Source organism: Fukomys damarensis, unplaced genomic scaffold, assembly GCF_012274545.1.
Source record: "Fukomys damarensis isolate Sample0158 unplaced genomic scaffold, DMR_v1.0_HiC HiC_scaffold_2, whole genome shotgun sequence".
Lineage (NCBI taxonomy): Eukaryota > Metazoa > Chordata > Mammalia > Rodentia > Bathyergidae > Fukomys > Fukomys damarensis.
This window is the reverse complement of record NW_022900914.1, coordinates 23,759,213-23,774,063: the sequence shown is the minus strand read 5'-3', so window position 1 is coordinate 23,774,063 and position 14,851 is coordinate 23,759,213. Positions and strand designations below refer to the sequence as shown.

General features: G+C 41.5%; 1 protein-coding gene across 1 annotated transcript in view; it reads right to left on the bottom strand.

Annotated features, from left to right (window-relative positions):
- Positions 1 to 765: 765 nt before the first annotated feature.
- Camkmt (calmodulin-lysine N-methyltransferase) overlaps positions 766 to 14,851 on the bottom strand; it is a 371,607-nt gene continuing 357,521 nt past the window's right edge. Inside the window, exons 10-11 of the mRNA XM_033763880.1 lie at positions 6,793 to 6,924; positions 766 to 1,376 (exon numbers count right to left, since the gene is read on the bottom strand). Coding sequence (XP_033619771.1) covers positions 1,299 to 1,376; positions 6,793 to 6,924 — 210 coding nt within the window. The 3' untranslated portion in view covers positions 766 to 1,298. The remainder of the gene's footprint in view (positions 1,377 to 6,792; positions 6,925 to 14,851) is intronic.

Genomic DNA, 14,851 nt, shown 5'->3' with positions numbered 1-14,851 from the left:
ATATGAGTTCCCCCCACCGATCACTTTAATTGTATCACACAGAATCCATGCTTTACCTCGACTACAGATGTGAGGGCATACAGCTAACCTACCTAATGACATGACTGCCAAAGTGGGCACAGATGATTCCTCACAGATAAACATCTGAATTTCCACAAAAGGCATTAGAGCATCTCAGAGATGCACTAGGCAGGCTGGGCTTGGGTTCCCCGCAGAGAAGTAGTCCTCTCCTAATCTTAGGTAGCACCTATTAAATGTTTACCATACACTCCAATCAAAGCACCTAGCAGTATATACTTATTTTAAATAAGATAATTGTGTGATTGAGGTGTTTTTTTTTTTTTTAACTCCCCCTGGTTGCAACCTAGTTTGTCAACCATTTATTCAGAATGTCTCTGGGAAGAACCTATTTTTGAAAGAGGCCTGGAGAACAGCAGCAGTTAGATTTAAGCCCTGATAAAGGCTCACTTTTCATTCATAGTCAGAGCCTAAATGTGCTCTTCTTGTACCTAAACAGATAATAAGCACTCAGCACACTCCCCCTCCTTGACACAGCACACTGAGACTAATCACACATAATTGGGGAGGAGGAGCAGAGGGCTGGCCATGCTATTGTGTCCAGAGGACAAACGGTCAGTTTATGAGGCTTTGGGCTGATGTAGTCATTTCTTATACATCTATAGGGAAAAAACATCCTGTTTAAATGGAAAAAAAGAAGAATGAGAGAAAGAGAGAGAGAGAAAGAGATGGCAGATTTAACACAATTAATTGGAGGGAGATCTGAAAGAGGTACTTTATTATTATTTTTTAAACCAGGAAAGAATCATGATATTTGCTGTGTTTACAGATTAAAAACTACCACCACCAAAACAGAACAAAGACCATTAAAAAAAAAAAAAAAAAAAGAAAGTGTGTGTGGGGCAAATCACAAAAAGAAATTCTGTCTCAGTTAGAGGGAAAAATATTTAGGTTGCTCATAAATCAGTTCAAATCTCAGACAGGCTGCTTTTACATATTTAAAGAACACAAGGGTTTGTTATGGCAAAAGTGAAAAGAGACAGACTACATAGGGAGTCGGGGGAGCTGGGTGACAATGGCTGGGGAATAACTGGAATGAAGACAGGAGCCTTAGCCCATACCTGGAATGTCACAAAGTGGGCGGGGGCTCCAGTCCTAGGCTGCAGAAGTTCAGGGAACCCCATGGTTTGCTGCATTTTATACCCATTGCAGATATTTCTGTTTTTGTGATAATAGTCCCTGTGCAGTTGATGTTTTCTTCTTTGGGGAAGCTTAATCTTCTATCCATTTTTAGATAAAATAAGCATGAATGGGTAATGAAGATTTTCTTCATATATATCTGAGTTTTCCTTTTTCAACTGAAAATAAGAATAAAAAAAGGTTAGGAATTTTTACAAGTCAATCTTAATGTTGATTATGATGTGATGACTTTTCACCTAAATATATAGCTCTGGAAAACTTAATCACAAAAATGAAACTCAAAGTAGTGCTCAGTGGCACTGGCACAACACTACACATTAAGATGGGAATCTTTTGTTTTGTTTTGTTTTAGATGTTGCGGTTTTTTTGTTTGTTTATTTTTGTTTTTCATAAACACCCAAACTACACTTGTAACCAAAGGGAATGCTGGGGCTTCTTCGTCTTCCCCAGACTAATCATTCCACATAGAAGTTTCTGCTCCCAGTCCTTTTGACCCCGGACCGTGACCCACTCTTTGGGCGGGCAGGCATCGGGAATTCGGGGTCACTGTCTTGAAACCACAGCAACCCCTGGGTACAGGGACAGGCTTCTGGAAACTTTTCAAAGGCTCTCTTTAGGGTTTGATATTAATGAAGAATAACCAAAAAATTCTCTCCGAGAATATATTTCAACAATCAGAGTGGCAACATTCAATACTGCTCAGGTGAAATTCTGAGGAGCATCTTGTGATAAGATTTTAAAATCCAACCAGAATCCAAAAAATCACATTTTCCTCTTCATTTGACTAGAATAATTTTGAGAATCATATTTATATTTATTCCAGCAGGTAGTAATTTGTGATTTATAAAAACAATAGTTTTGAAGTTGGTGCTTTTGAGTAAACTGTGAACTCATTTTTTTAATGTAAGGATCAGAAATAAATATTTCTTTTAATTATACATGGAAACAATTCCATTATTATTTCACATCAGTCACGGATTTTCCTACCCCGTCTTAAAGCTCCAGGAATGGCCCTGTCCTCCTGGATTGGTCTGTCTGAGATATGTTAACTTGAATCTTTTCCAGGTGCATGTTTGTTCCTTCTGACTCACATTCCCAAGCTGTTATGTGTGCTCACTTTTGCTTTTCCACTGGGGTACACAAAGCCAGTCCAGTCTACTTTCTAATCCACTTTCCTAAGAACAGGTGGTGGTAGTACAATCACTCAAGTGACTTCATTCAGATTCTTTGGTGGAGTCTATTCTGTTCACAGATGATTAGTTGTCTATTTAGAAAGTTCCTTGTGGACTTTGTTGCCATCAAAATGTCGACAGTGTTAATCCTAAACTCTAGTCCCTCTGTATCACTCTTTACATATATATATATATATATATGTGTGTGTGTGTGTGTGTGTGTGTGTGTGTGTGTGTGTGTATGTAAAATGCTGAGAAAAAGGCATCATATATTTCCTGATCCATGCCATTCCCCAGGATCTACCAACCATAAATACCTTTTTGCCTGTTGCCCTAGAAATAGAGGACACTCAGGGAAATATTTTACAGAAAGAAGAGGGGCAAGCTAGCTAAATTCTTCCCTCAGGGATTGGGGATCAGGGTGAGTTGATTACTCAGCCTGAGTCAGCTGACCTGCTCATTCACAATTCACTAATATATGGAAACCCAAATGAGCTCTTCATAAAGTCCCTGAGGTAATATGTGAGATAAATAATTCTTCTGTAAATATGGGTTAGAGATCACTTTTAACTTGAATTCTATGCTGACCTCTGGAGGCCAAAGCAGAGGCTTGGTTGCTGGAAGGGGCCCCGGGGCCAGCCCAGTCTGGACTGTGAGCCCTTCTGGCAATGGTTGGGGGGCCCTCAAAGGCAATACAGTAACCAGTCCCACTCATTTTTGAATCAGCCAAGTCTGTTATGGGAGGGCACACACTTGCTTCAGTGAGAGAATGTTATGTGAATTAAGAATAATTCCATTTACCCAATTACTTATGATTTTAAGAAATAAAACAGTACCTTGAAAAAAAATAGACAAAAAGCAAATTGTGAATAAAACAATTTTTCAATTTCAGAGGTTAAAACAGGGTCTTTGAGGATGGAACTAAATTATATAGCTGCTATTAGTAGCATTATGCTTTACTTCATAATTGGATGTAACACACTCAGCCTTACTACAGCGTGAACAGGAGCAGCGGGAGTGGAGTTCAGACTGTTTACCCTTTACAGTATCCACAATTATCAACAGCACACCACACAGATTATAAGCACCAGCCACTTGTAGTGTGGCATTTTGAATAGATAAGCAGAAGCCCAATATGGCTGTATTTTTAGTACAATGTACTGACTTCACAGTTGAGCTCAAGCCTATTATCATGACTCAGTACAAAAATATAGAAAATAAACACTCCGATGGCTTTGCAAATATTAAATTGGAAAAAAAAACAAGCCACGGCTTGTAAAATTATATTTCAAAAATATTTGCATGAATGAGAGTATTTTCATCAACTAATTTTAAGCCAGCTGTAATCTCTGAGCCAGTCTGTACCTTGCTAAAGCGTTTGCTATCTTGACATCAGGGGGTTGTGACTGTCCTAACATCCTACGGGCTGTGCTATCATTCCCAGGCTGGTGGTGACCAAGAGGCAGAGGAAGAGAGGGAAGCCTTTCATTTTTCTTCCAGTCACCTGGACTAGCAGAAAGGCAATATTAAAAAAAATACTACACCTTTGCCTGCCTGGTTCCTGAGCATACTGGCTGCACGGTGTGGGCACAGTTTAACAAAAGCACTGGCAGAAAAGTGCAGAATGGCACCGTTTTGATTACAGGCTTGCTTTTTAACGGAAATAAAATTTCACAGTTAACAATGAGAGGTGAAAAGTTTAAGAGGCAAAGCTGTTCCTCCTGATCACTGACTGTTAATCAGCTTCATGGGTGGTTGCCTAAATCTGTAGATTTTTTTTTTTTTTAACCTGGCACTACTGCCAAGATTGTAACTAATTTTTTCCCCTGTTGTAAGAGGAGGGGTGAAAAACTTGGCGTAGAAGGCAGCTGTGTATGAGTGACGCGAGGCACTAATGCAGAGGGCAAAATTAAAATTCATGAATCTCTTCACAACCATTTGTGTAACAAGATTAAGACGGGACAGCGGAAAAGAGCGGCATTATCAGGCGTCTTACAGTCCTCCAGCTGGTTACGCTCTATTCCAGCACAGTAGGGCTAAGAGGATAACACGCAGCCTGAAGGAAAGCGCTGTCCTCCGTTGGGGAGCAGGCGCGTCCCAGGGACCACGGGCTTTGGCCAGGGATGGAGAGGAAGAAAGCCGATTGCCGCTCAAGATGGGAAACTTTTAAGCCCCGGCTATTAGCACACGGCCAACAAAAGCGGCCAGGGTGGAGGTTTCCAGGGCCCGCGTGGCCCTTCCACGTCCCGCTGCCCGGGCTGCAGCAGCTGAGGGAACAGAGGACCCCCCCACCCCGCCCTTGCTAAAGCGCTCTGGGGCGCAGCAGCGCTCCCCACTCCCGGGTCTCCGCTCCCCGACCTTTTTCTAGCAAAGGAGGACGAGCCCAGTGCAAGCAGGAGCAGGGTGGCTGGCGGGTGCTGAGCTGTCAGCAGTTACCTTGTTGTTGGAGGGGGCACCAGAAGGGCCAGAGGTTTTCTATGGGGTAGAAGCGGGACGCCAGACCAGCTGAAATAGCTCTCATAGTTAACAATGTATTTATCACGCTTGTACCTTTCACCCAGGGCGCCCAATTCGGCAGAATATACCCCTAGGGTGGTACTTCCGGGAGAATAACATGCAAATCTCACCCCTCACAGCAAGAAGAGGACTGTTTCCTAGTCCAAAGTCTGCAAGGTATAGAATTTGACTTAAAGAAATTATCAGGAGAGAAAAGGAAAGCCATATAGGTATTTACAGGAATTTGTTTTTGTGGGAGCAACCTATCAGTCAGTGGGTGGAGTACTTACTGTGTGTGGTGCGCAGTATGGATACGTGGTATGTTCAGAGATTGGTGGAATACACCACGCTTAGTAGGGTATTAGAAATAAAGAGGAGGCTTCTATCCATTAAGAATTGACATTCAAGTTCTAGACAAAGGAGAGGGGCTACCAAGGACATGAATGTCTTATGTGTTCCAACACACTTCAGATCTTCTGAGGGAGGAGACAGAGACTCTCAGGGACAATGCTGAACATCTTTGCAGGTGGAAAGACCCACACCTTTGCTCTCCTGAGCTGTCACTGAGAAACTAAAAGCATGTGCTGTTTAGGGCACAGGTGAGCAACATGACACTGAAACAGCCATCAGCTGATCTCTGTAACTCCAGACTGACCCTGGAGTGAAAGCTACTTTATCCCTTTGGGAGGAGAGACCCTTTTCCCCCAGCAGGTAAAGCCTTCAGAGCCATTCCTTTTGTTCTAGGGAGGTATCTAAGAAGGGGAAAACATTATTCTGGAAAAGCAGATAAAAAGTGAATAACATGCCTTTGTATTTTTACTTTCTGTTTGTAAGCAATGGGCCCAATTCCTCCCCTGAAGGATGAGATTTAACTCTTTCAGTTCACAAACTGAGGAACCAAATGGAGCCCTAGGTACACAAAGAAGTAAATCCATGTCCAGAAAGTGAGAGTTTCCATTCTCTCACTTGGAAGATCAGATCCATCCTGCATGTAATTTTTAAAAAGTCAATACACTTCTACATCATATCATGGTCCTGGGTAATAAAGAATGTTATTCACATTGTCCCAGGAGAAAATTAAGGTCAGGCTTTTACTTCGCTGCAGTCATAACTTGTGAAAGCATGACAAGTCAGAAGTCTCTTGCCAAGGTCAGACTAGCTCAACAAAGGGAGATTTCTGCACAAAACTACTGAAGCAATTCATGTTGGACTAGTCACTGTGACAAGTACTAGCAAACGTGAGAATCCTAAAAAGTTTTCAGTGGAATACTTGCCTCTCAGTGTCCTATATTGCCCTGTACTTATAAATAATAAAAAGGCTGATAACATTGCTTTATGTAAGCAGGCTTAGAAATCACTCTCAGATAAGTGCTTTTGACCTAAATCTTGTAGCGCCTCGATCTGACATATAACCTCACAACTGTGAAAGTCTGTATGAGATTTAACAGTATCAAACTGCCAACTGACCCAGCCATAAAGCAAGCAGAGATAAAGATTTATAATCTAACATGATACAATTAGACATTCACCTTCTATTTATTTCAGTGCAGGTAAGCATTTAACCTACTTAAAAGCTGAAGGTTTTTCATTAAAATACAAATGCATGTTTATCATTCATTCTATGCCACCTCCTCTAGCATCTTACAAATTAGTCTATTATGAATGAAAAGATTAGTTTGTTTCAGAGCAAAGAGTAAACAGGAATGGTTTCTGTAAAATCCTTCCAGACATGCAAAGATAAAAGATGGCTTTACCACACAAAATAATCAGATACAAATAGCTGTTGAGAAGCAACACACCTAAGGAGTACTTTAATCAAATATTTAGGTTACCTGCCAAAAAGACCATGATCTCTTCAAAATGCAATGCGGATTAAAGTGTTATCTAACACAAACAGAAAACTAACCTTGGAGTGGAAGTTTGAAATGTGTTCATCATAATTTTCATGTCTTTGGATAGAGAAACCAGCTTTTTCAGCTAGGTTGCAAAACTGGTTTAAAGTGGTCCCTCGGTGTGGGGCAAATACCATTGCTTTCCCCTAGAACATTAAAAAAGAAACATTTTAAAACTGAGAGCAACCAGACATAATAGAAATTGGCCCAAACATTTAATGTACTACTCTAAGGAAGCAAGACTCAGCTATTCTGGAGACATCTACGCAACATGGGCATTCACAGAATTTGAAGGATAGGTATACATCAACTAAGACACGTATTTATCTCTCTCTATAGATATATATCTCACATTCAAATGGTCAGTTGCTGTATTTTTCCTTTCCAAACAATGCATATAAACAAAATGTGATTGAAAGTGGGTGTTCTGAGCAATACGCACTGACTCAGGTCCAGTGGTTTAAACCTCCTAGACATTAGGGTCCAGGGCAGCTCACTCACCTGTGACTGCTTTGCACCTGTCAACATGGCCACAACACTACTCCTGAGCATGTGGCAACAGATGCCGTAGATATTAGTTTAATACACCTTGAAAAACCCAATAACAGGAAATCCTCCATAGAAACGAGTGATGGCAATGCCTACTGGAGGTTTCACATTTTAGTCCTGCCACCAGCCTTTCTGTGACATCCCCAACACCCCCATCAGCAAGGGGTTACAGGATTTTGGCTGCCAACTTCATGGACACCCTCACAATAGTTATCACTATTTGAAAGCAACTCCTCATAGTAATCAACTGAAAATGGCAAAGTGAATATGTACATGGCTTTGAATATGTACATCACCACACAATCTTGTGAGATTATTGCAGTGAGGAGAATAGAGGACTCATATAAATTATATACTGAATTTCAGAAGGCCACCTGACATAAAACTCCACAAAGACCACTGGCTAGCTATGGATGCATGTGGATTTTCCTTTCCTGTCCCAGATATATACAGAATGGCCACACTTCCCAATCTTATTTTCTTTCTTTCTTTTTTTTTTTTCTTTTTGCAGGGGGAGACAGCTATATGCACCTGTAAATTCTGAGTTTACACTTCTTATTATCTATAAAATGCCACTTCAGGTATTGAGGGAATCATAAAAGTAGATCCCAGTTTCTTATGGCAGGTGGTTTATCACTCACACCTATTAGCCATGTATTGAGCATCTGGAATGGGTAACCTTATACAGCATTTCCCTTATTTCCCTTAGTCTTCAAACAACTCCACATTGTAGGGATTCTCAGGATTCTCAGGAAGGTTGGATAATGGGCTGAGGTGGCACAACCAGTAAATAATTAGAAGCTCATCCACCTGATCCAACATTGATGCTCTTTCCACTACATTCGGTTGTTATCTTATTAGTAGAAGTGATAACAGTGCTAGGGACACTAGCTACCATGGTGCTAGGTGCTTCTCAAGGACCTCCTTTAATCCCTTCAGTGATCTTCTCCACACCTTGTTAGTGGGCATTGCATTTTTCAGATAATTAAACAAGCAGTAAGAGTTTCTTAAAGAGAGTCTCTAGCATTCAACAGCTACGTCCCCTTAAGACAATCAGGAACAAAGTCATTGAGCAGTTAAGCTAGAAAGGACCTTGAGGATGACGTTGGTCCAAGCCAGAATCTTAAGCTATCCTAGGCTGAGATTTTTTTCATCTATCCAACAGGAACAACAAAGCCTGCCCTGCCTTTTTTTTCCCCTAGCAAGTTGTGAGGATCAAATGAGGTGGTGAACATGAAAATAACTTGAAAAACAAGGTCATTCAGATGTAAGACTGGGAAAATCCAGGCTACCCAAGAGTGCTTTAAAAATTCTATCACTTTTCTCACCCTCTCTCCGCTCTCCTCCACTTACCTGCTAGAAAATACACTGTATACTGTCCGGGACATCACGTGTGTTTTCATACTGTGTTTACGAAGACATGTATACATACAGGCACATAATTATAGCAGCACCAATCATGCCACTATACTTAAGGTTCTGTCAGCTCTTCCAATATTAATTGCTATTTTCAGGCAGTTTTCAAACTTAGCAGCAAAAATTCATTTTCATGTGAAACGATATAATACATGGTCTCAGCAGGAGAGCAAAAGTCTCCATTAAAAAAAAAACGTAGGGAATATGAGTAGGTCACTTTCGTCATTTTAAGAGCTGGTTGCCATTCTGGATTTTTGAATAATGGAGGCTGTTTCATTTTAAAATCACCTGCAAAGATTGTCTTACAGTTACAATTGAAGAGTTGATTATTATAGCTATCATCTAAGCTATACCTCATGAGGCTTACCAGGCAGCAAGTTTCTTGGTTGTACTGGATGTTTGCATTTACAAAGCGCATGCTCCCCACTTCCCACCCACTTACAACTTGGGGTGTTTGCAACTAAACCTAGAGCAGCACTCTGACCAAACAACCTACCTAAAGCAGAAGCTCTTCTCCCTCCCCTGACACTTTCCAGAGGATTGAACTCAGGACCTTGTTCTTGCAAAGCAGGCAGCAGAACCACTGAGCTAAATCCCTGGCCCATGACTTTATTCTTGTTCCTAGCACTCATCACCACTGACACACATCACTTGCTTGCTTGTTATCGCCCATCCTCTACAGTTGTAAGGTTTGCTCCATGACAACAGGGTCTTTCAACCCTTTATTTGCTGTGTTTTCTCCATGCCTAGAGTATAGTAGGCACTCAGTCACTATTGGTTGAGAGAATAGACTGAATCCAGAGGCTGAAAAATCTGAACAATTCAAGTCTTTGGGAATTTTTGGGAACATTCTTTTGCCTATTCTTTTGAAAAGATTTTCACGGAGAAGATTTACAGAGTCAACTAATAGGGCGGAATTTCAGAGGACAGCAGTCAGTGCCCCATCCTTTACCCACAAGAAAGAGAAAGAGGAAGCAATAATTTTAATGTCTAGTTATTCCGTTATGGGTGTTGGGTTGTTTTCTTTTCTGCTTTGTTGAATGCAGACACTTTTGATACAGGGATTACTATTTAGGAAGGAAAATAGTACATTGTCCATCCATTTGATAAACATCTACAGAGCCTTACTAAGTGTCAGAATCTGCCCCATGCCTAATGGATGGTTTTAGAAGCACCCCGCCACCCCAGGATCCACAAGGGAGCAGGGCACTCCAACTGTGGAGCAGTAAAACCAGAGGAATATGCCTTACAATTTAGGCTGCAAAAATCAAAACGAGAAAAAGAATATAGATTTCACATTAGCCCATCACTTTAGAAAAATTATTTTCAATTTACCAAAGCCCAACTTTCTGAGCAGTCACAGAATCATTTAAAACTCAGAATAAGCGCTCGATTGAATGCAAAAATTTGACTGATGTGCAGAGATCTGAGGGAACTCGCTTATCCCTGGAGAGAAGAGAGAAAAGTTCCACCACACAACAATGATACTGTTTACATTGTAGACTCGGTTGTTGTTATTTTCCTAGACTACTCTATACTCACATATTAAAGGGTTTATGCTTCTGGAAAAGAACAAGTGTGCTTCAGATTTATTTTAAAAGGAATATGCTATGCCAATGAAATGCCTTTATCCCTTCTTTCATTTCCAGGCAACCAATTATTAAATACTGATTATATGTTTAAGCTTATGATTATTTTCTGTTTTTTTAACCTGATTTCTGAGACGATGCCTTTACCTGCTTCCTCTCCTACATCCCTCTCAGCTCTCTGAGTCTCCTTTCCTGGCTTCTGTTCTTCCATCTGCCCCTCAATTGTCAGTGGTCCCCAGGGCTCTGCCCACTTCTTCTGCATGTTCTATATAATTCTAGGCAATTGTACTGAATGAAGCCCAAGCTTCAACTATTACTTATACACCAATAACTCCCAAGTCTGTAACTATAGCATTTGCCATTGCCCAAGGCCCACCCCATATTTCCAAGTGCCTACTCATCACTGTATGTGGGTATTCTGAAAATATCTTTAACCCATTCTGTCTGAGATGGAATTCAATAGTCTTGTTCTTTGTAGTTGTTATTGTTGTTTTTGGTTACCCGGGATCGGACTTGGGACCTTGTACTTGCGAGGCAGGTAGTGGACCACTGAGCTAAATCCCTGGCCCGGAATTCAATAGTCTTGAACCCAAATCCTTATCATTCCCTGTGCACTACTCATCAAAAACAACACACACACACATAGGTGAGGTGTGATTTCAAAGGTGAGGTGTGTTTTAAAATAAAAAAAAAAAACATTTATTACAGTAAAAGCCAGATTGTCATATCCCCCACAAAGTATTCTTCCTTGCTTGGAGCACACTTATCCCATCTTTTTTTTTAAATTGTTGTTTTATTAATACATGTTTGTAGTACATAGTGATTATATTCCTCGTGGGGAATTGTTACATGTAATTAACACATCTTAATTAATTTTTCATCCCCTCTTTCCTCCATTTCTTGATCCCCCCTCCACTTCCCAAAGATCTATCTCCTAATTTCCTATTATCTATCTTTTATTTTCTCTTTATATTTTGGGTTTCTCATATCAGAGACAACATGCAATACTTAAGCATGTATATTTGATTTATTCCCCATTGTTTTTGAGGCAGGCTGTGGCACTGCTGAGCTAAATCCCAGGCCCAATTTCCCATTGTTTTTGCTACTTTCCAAAGCAGTTCTGGAAGTTCTCTTTCTTGAGTGTCTTTAGTTGAGCTTTCATGGCTGCCTCATTGTCCTGAATTAATTCAAACGTTTACTCTTCATGGTCATTTTGACTTCAAGGAAGAGCCAGAAGTTGTACAGTGGCAGATGCAGTGAACAAGGTGCATGAGGACACACCGCAATGTATTTACAAGCCTGCCTTTCCGTTGGATGACACTCAGCAACAGCATTCACTGAATTTTTTAATCACACCATATGAAGATGTTCTCTAAAGATTACCAGAACTGCTTAAAAAGGCAAAAACAATGGGATAAGTGCATGCAAAACAAGAGGGGTGTTACTTAAGGGGGACTCAAGGCACTGTATCTTTTACTGTAACAAAATTTTAAAATGTAAACATTCATCAATGTTTGGATCACTCTTGTTCTCACACAGAGCTGAGCACTTCCTGGCCAAGCATTCCCATGCACACTGCCTTCAAAGTGAAGCTGGGAGCCTAGGAATCATGACGTTGTCTTTCACAGCTTTTCTTCTTTCTCTTTTCTTTTCTTTCTATCAGGGATTGAACTCAGGTCCGTGCGCTTGTGAGAAAGGTGGTGGAACCACTGAGCTAAATCTCTGAACTTTCACAGCTTTTCAATGCCACATTCTAAAGTATTTCCAAACTGCTTCAAGGGTTACCTGTGAGCATAAAAAGGAGACCATACCAGGGCAGTAAACACTAGGTTTTTCATAACCTAGTTAACTGAAGCCCCTTCACTTTTTTTTTTAAATGCTGGGGATTGAACCCAGGCCTTTATGAATGGTAGCTGTGAGTTCAACCACTGAGCTATGCAGCTAGTCCCCATTTTTATATCTTTAATTGGGGTGCTGGCTAGCTTTTTCTTTTTTTTTTGGTCCAAAGGTTTTGCCCTGTTTCCACCTTCATGGCTTTGCAGGTGAAGCCCTAAGCACCTGCCCCATCCCTGTATCTGCATCCTCATCTCCTCATGGTTCCAGGACTCACCTTGGGCTCTGGTCAGACCAAACTAACTGTAGACCTCTGATACCCTCTTCCATATACAGTATCTCTTCATCTTTAACTATGCAAACACTCCCTTGCGGCAGAATGCCTCTCCTCTAGTTCTTTGCCCTGTGAACTCTTACTTATCCTCAGCACCAAATTAGACATTCTGCCCCTGTGATGACTTTGCTGACCTCTTCTGGCCTCCACACCATGCTGTCTCCCTCACATTTGCCACACCACTCCCTTCCTCTGTGGATCACACACCTCTGCTTTGCCCTTCACATACCTTTGGTAACTGCTTACTGGCTCGTTCATGTTTCTAACTGGACCCGGAGCTCCTTCCAGGCAAGATTTTTGTTATTTCTTACTCCATCTCATGGACAGTATCTAGCATCTGAGAGTCACTCTATAAGCATTTACTGGATCAATTTCTCCATGAATCTCTTTCTAATACCTCCTCTCTGTCAGCAGGCCTTCAGTAGCTCCTAAATGGATGATTCTAGGTAGAAGATGGTCCATGCTGGATCTTGGAGGAGCTTTCAATCTCCCCCTTGCTTCAGTCCAGGCTTTATGTTATGGCTGGAGTGATCTTTCTAGAGCCCATGCCTGACCGTGCCCCTGCTCAGAAACTTTCCATGGCTTCCTGTTACCTACACAATAAAGCTCAATGTCTTCATCAGTGTGATCTCAAACTTTCATGAAAAGGTGCCCTAAACTAGCTCTTTCCCCACATCTCCTGTCTTTCCCTAACCCTAACCCCAAACCAGACACCTTACACTCCAGCCAAACTTGTTTGATTCCAAACACACATATGTGAACACTGGCCCTTTACTCTGAGGCTTAGAATGCCCTTCTGACTACTTACCACTGAAGCTGAATACAGCTGCCTCTTAGGGAAACCTTCCCAGGCCCTTCTGTGCTTTCTCCTGGCACCTCTTTCTTACCACCACCATGATGCAACGTGATTCCTGGTAGCTCCTGTATAGCTCTGCTCTGCAACACTGAGAGTCTCATGGTGCTGCTCATTCATATTAGTACCCTGAGCCCACATTCCTCAGCATAGTGCCAGGAAGGCAGCCGGCACTGAACAAATATTTGTTGTATCAAGATGGAGTCCAAACCCTTGAGCATCTCACATTCTATGAAAAGTGTCAATTCAAAATACTCTTAAAACAATCACAGTGGACCCTTGAGTTACAACCAGACTCACAGATGAACAACTTGGATTAGGACTGGGATTTCAATTTTAACTTTATGACCAAAGTCTTGAGTTACGACCCAAATACTGGTCAAGACTTAGGGAGCCAGAAGCAGGTCTTAGTGGACAATAGGCTCTGCAAGGAGACAAAGGAAGAGAGCCAGATTCCTGATGTTCTTATGGAAGGGGACTCTCCTTCCAAACAATAACCACCTTCCATTTCATCCTCCCTTCCTGCAAGCCAAAGATGTCAACTTGAACGGTGAGTACAGGAAGTTGTTGTTTCTGGTAAAGTAGGCACGTTTTATAACTTTTTGGTGAATACACTAGGAAAATTATTGGTGTTCCTGGTAAATTACATACATTATATAGCACTTTTGTATTATGAAAAGGTTAGTTAAGAGGTGCTTTGGGAGGTATGGAATACATTGTGTGTATTTCCATTATTTCTTATGGGAAAAATGGGGACTCACAACTAACTGGAGTTATAACCAGCCCTCCCAAACAGATTGAGTTCGTAAGTCAAGGCTCCACTATAAAGCAGCACCAGGCTGTCTTTTGCACTGCCCACTGTGGTTCTGCCTTGGCATCTGTTATATCTCCGCGAGCAGATTATAACTTCCTTGGGGCAGAGTCTACCTCATGTCTCAGTACTCTGCTGAGTGCACAGCGCTGCACATGGGGAATCAGCAACTGGGTGGACCTTAGAAAAGTGCTGAGGCCTGGGACCCTGCTCTCAGTATCTCAAAACCATCTAGGAGCTGAGTGTGGTGGTGCACACCTGTAATGCCAGCACTCTGGGAGACTGACGCAGGAGGGTTGTAAACTAGAGCCCAGGCAAAGTAACTCAGCAACTTAGTGAGAGATCCTGTCTCAAAATAAAAAATGAAAATAAAATGGATTGGAGCATAGTTCAGGTAGAAGGCCCCTGGATTTTAATCTCTAGTACCGAAAAACAAGTCTAAGGGGCTCAATTGCTGCAAACAGGTGATGTAGGCAGAGCTGACATAGGTTTCCTCTGAGAACAGGTGAGGGTTTGCTGGGCCCCTGACCTGGCAATCAGATAAGAATCCAAGTGTCCTTCAGCACCACTTCATTCACCACGCTGAGCCCAGTCACACAGGCAATTTCCCTGAGATAAGCAAAATCAAATGTTTTACAGATGTGGGAAGAGATGTTAGAGGGTTTTTTTTTTTTTTTTTTTTTTTTTT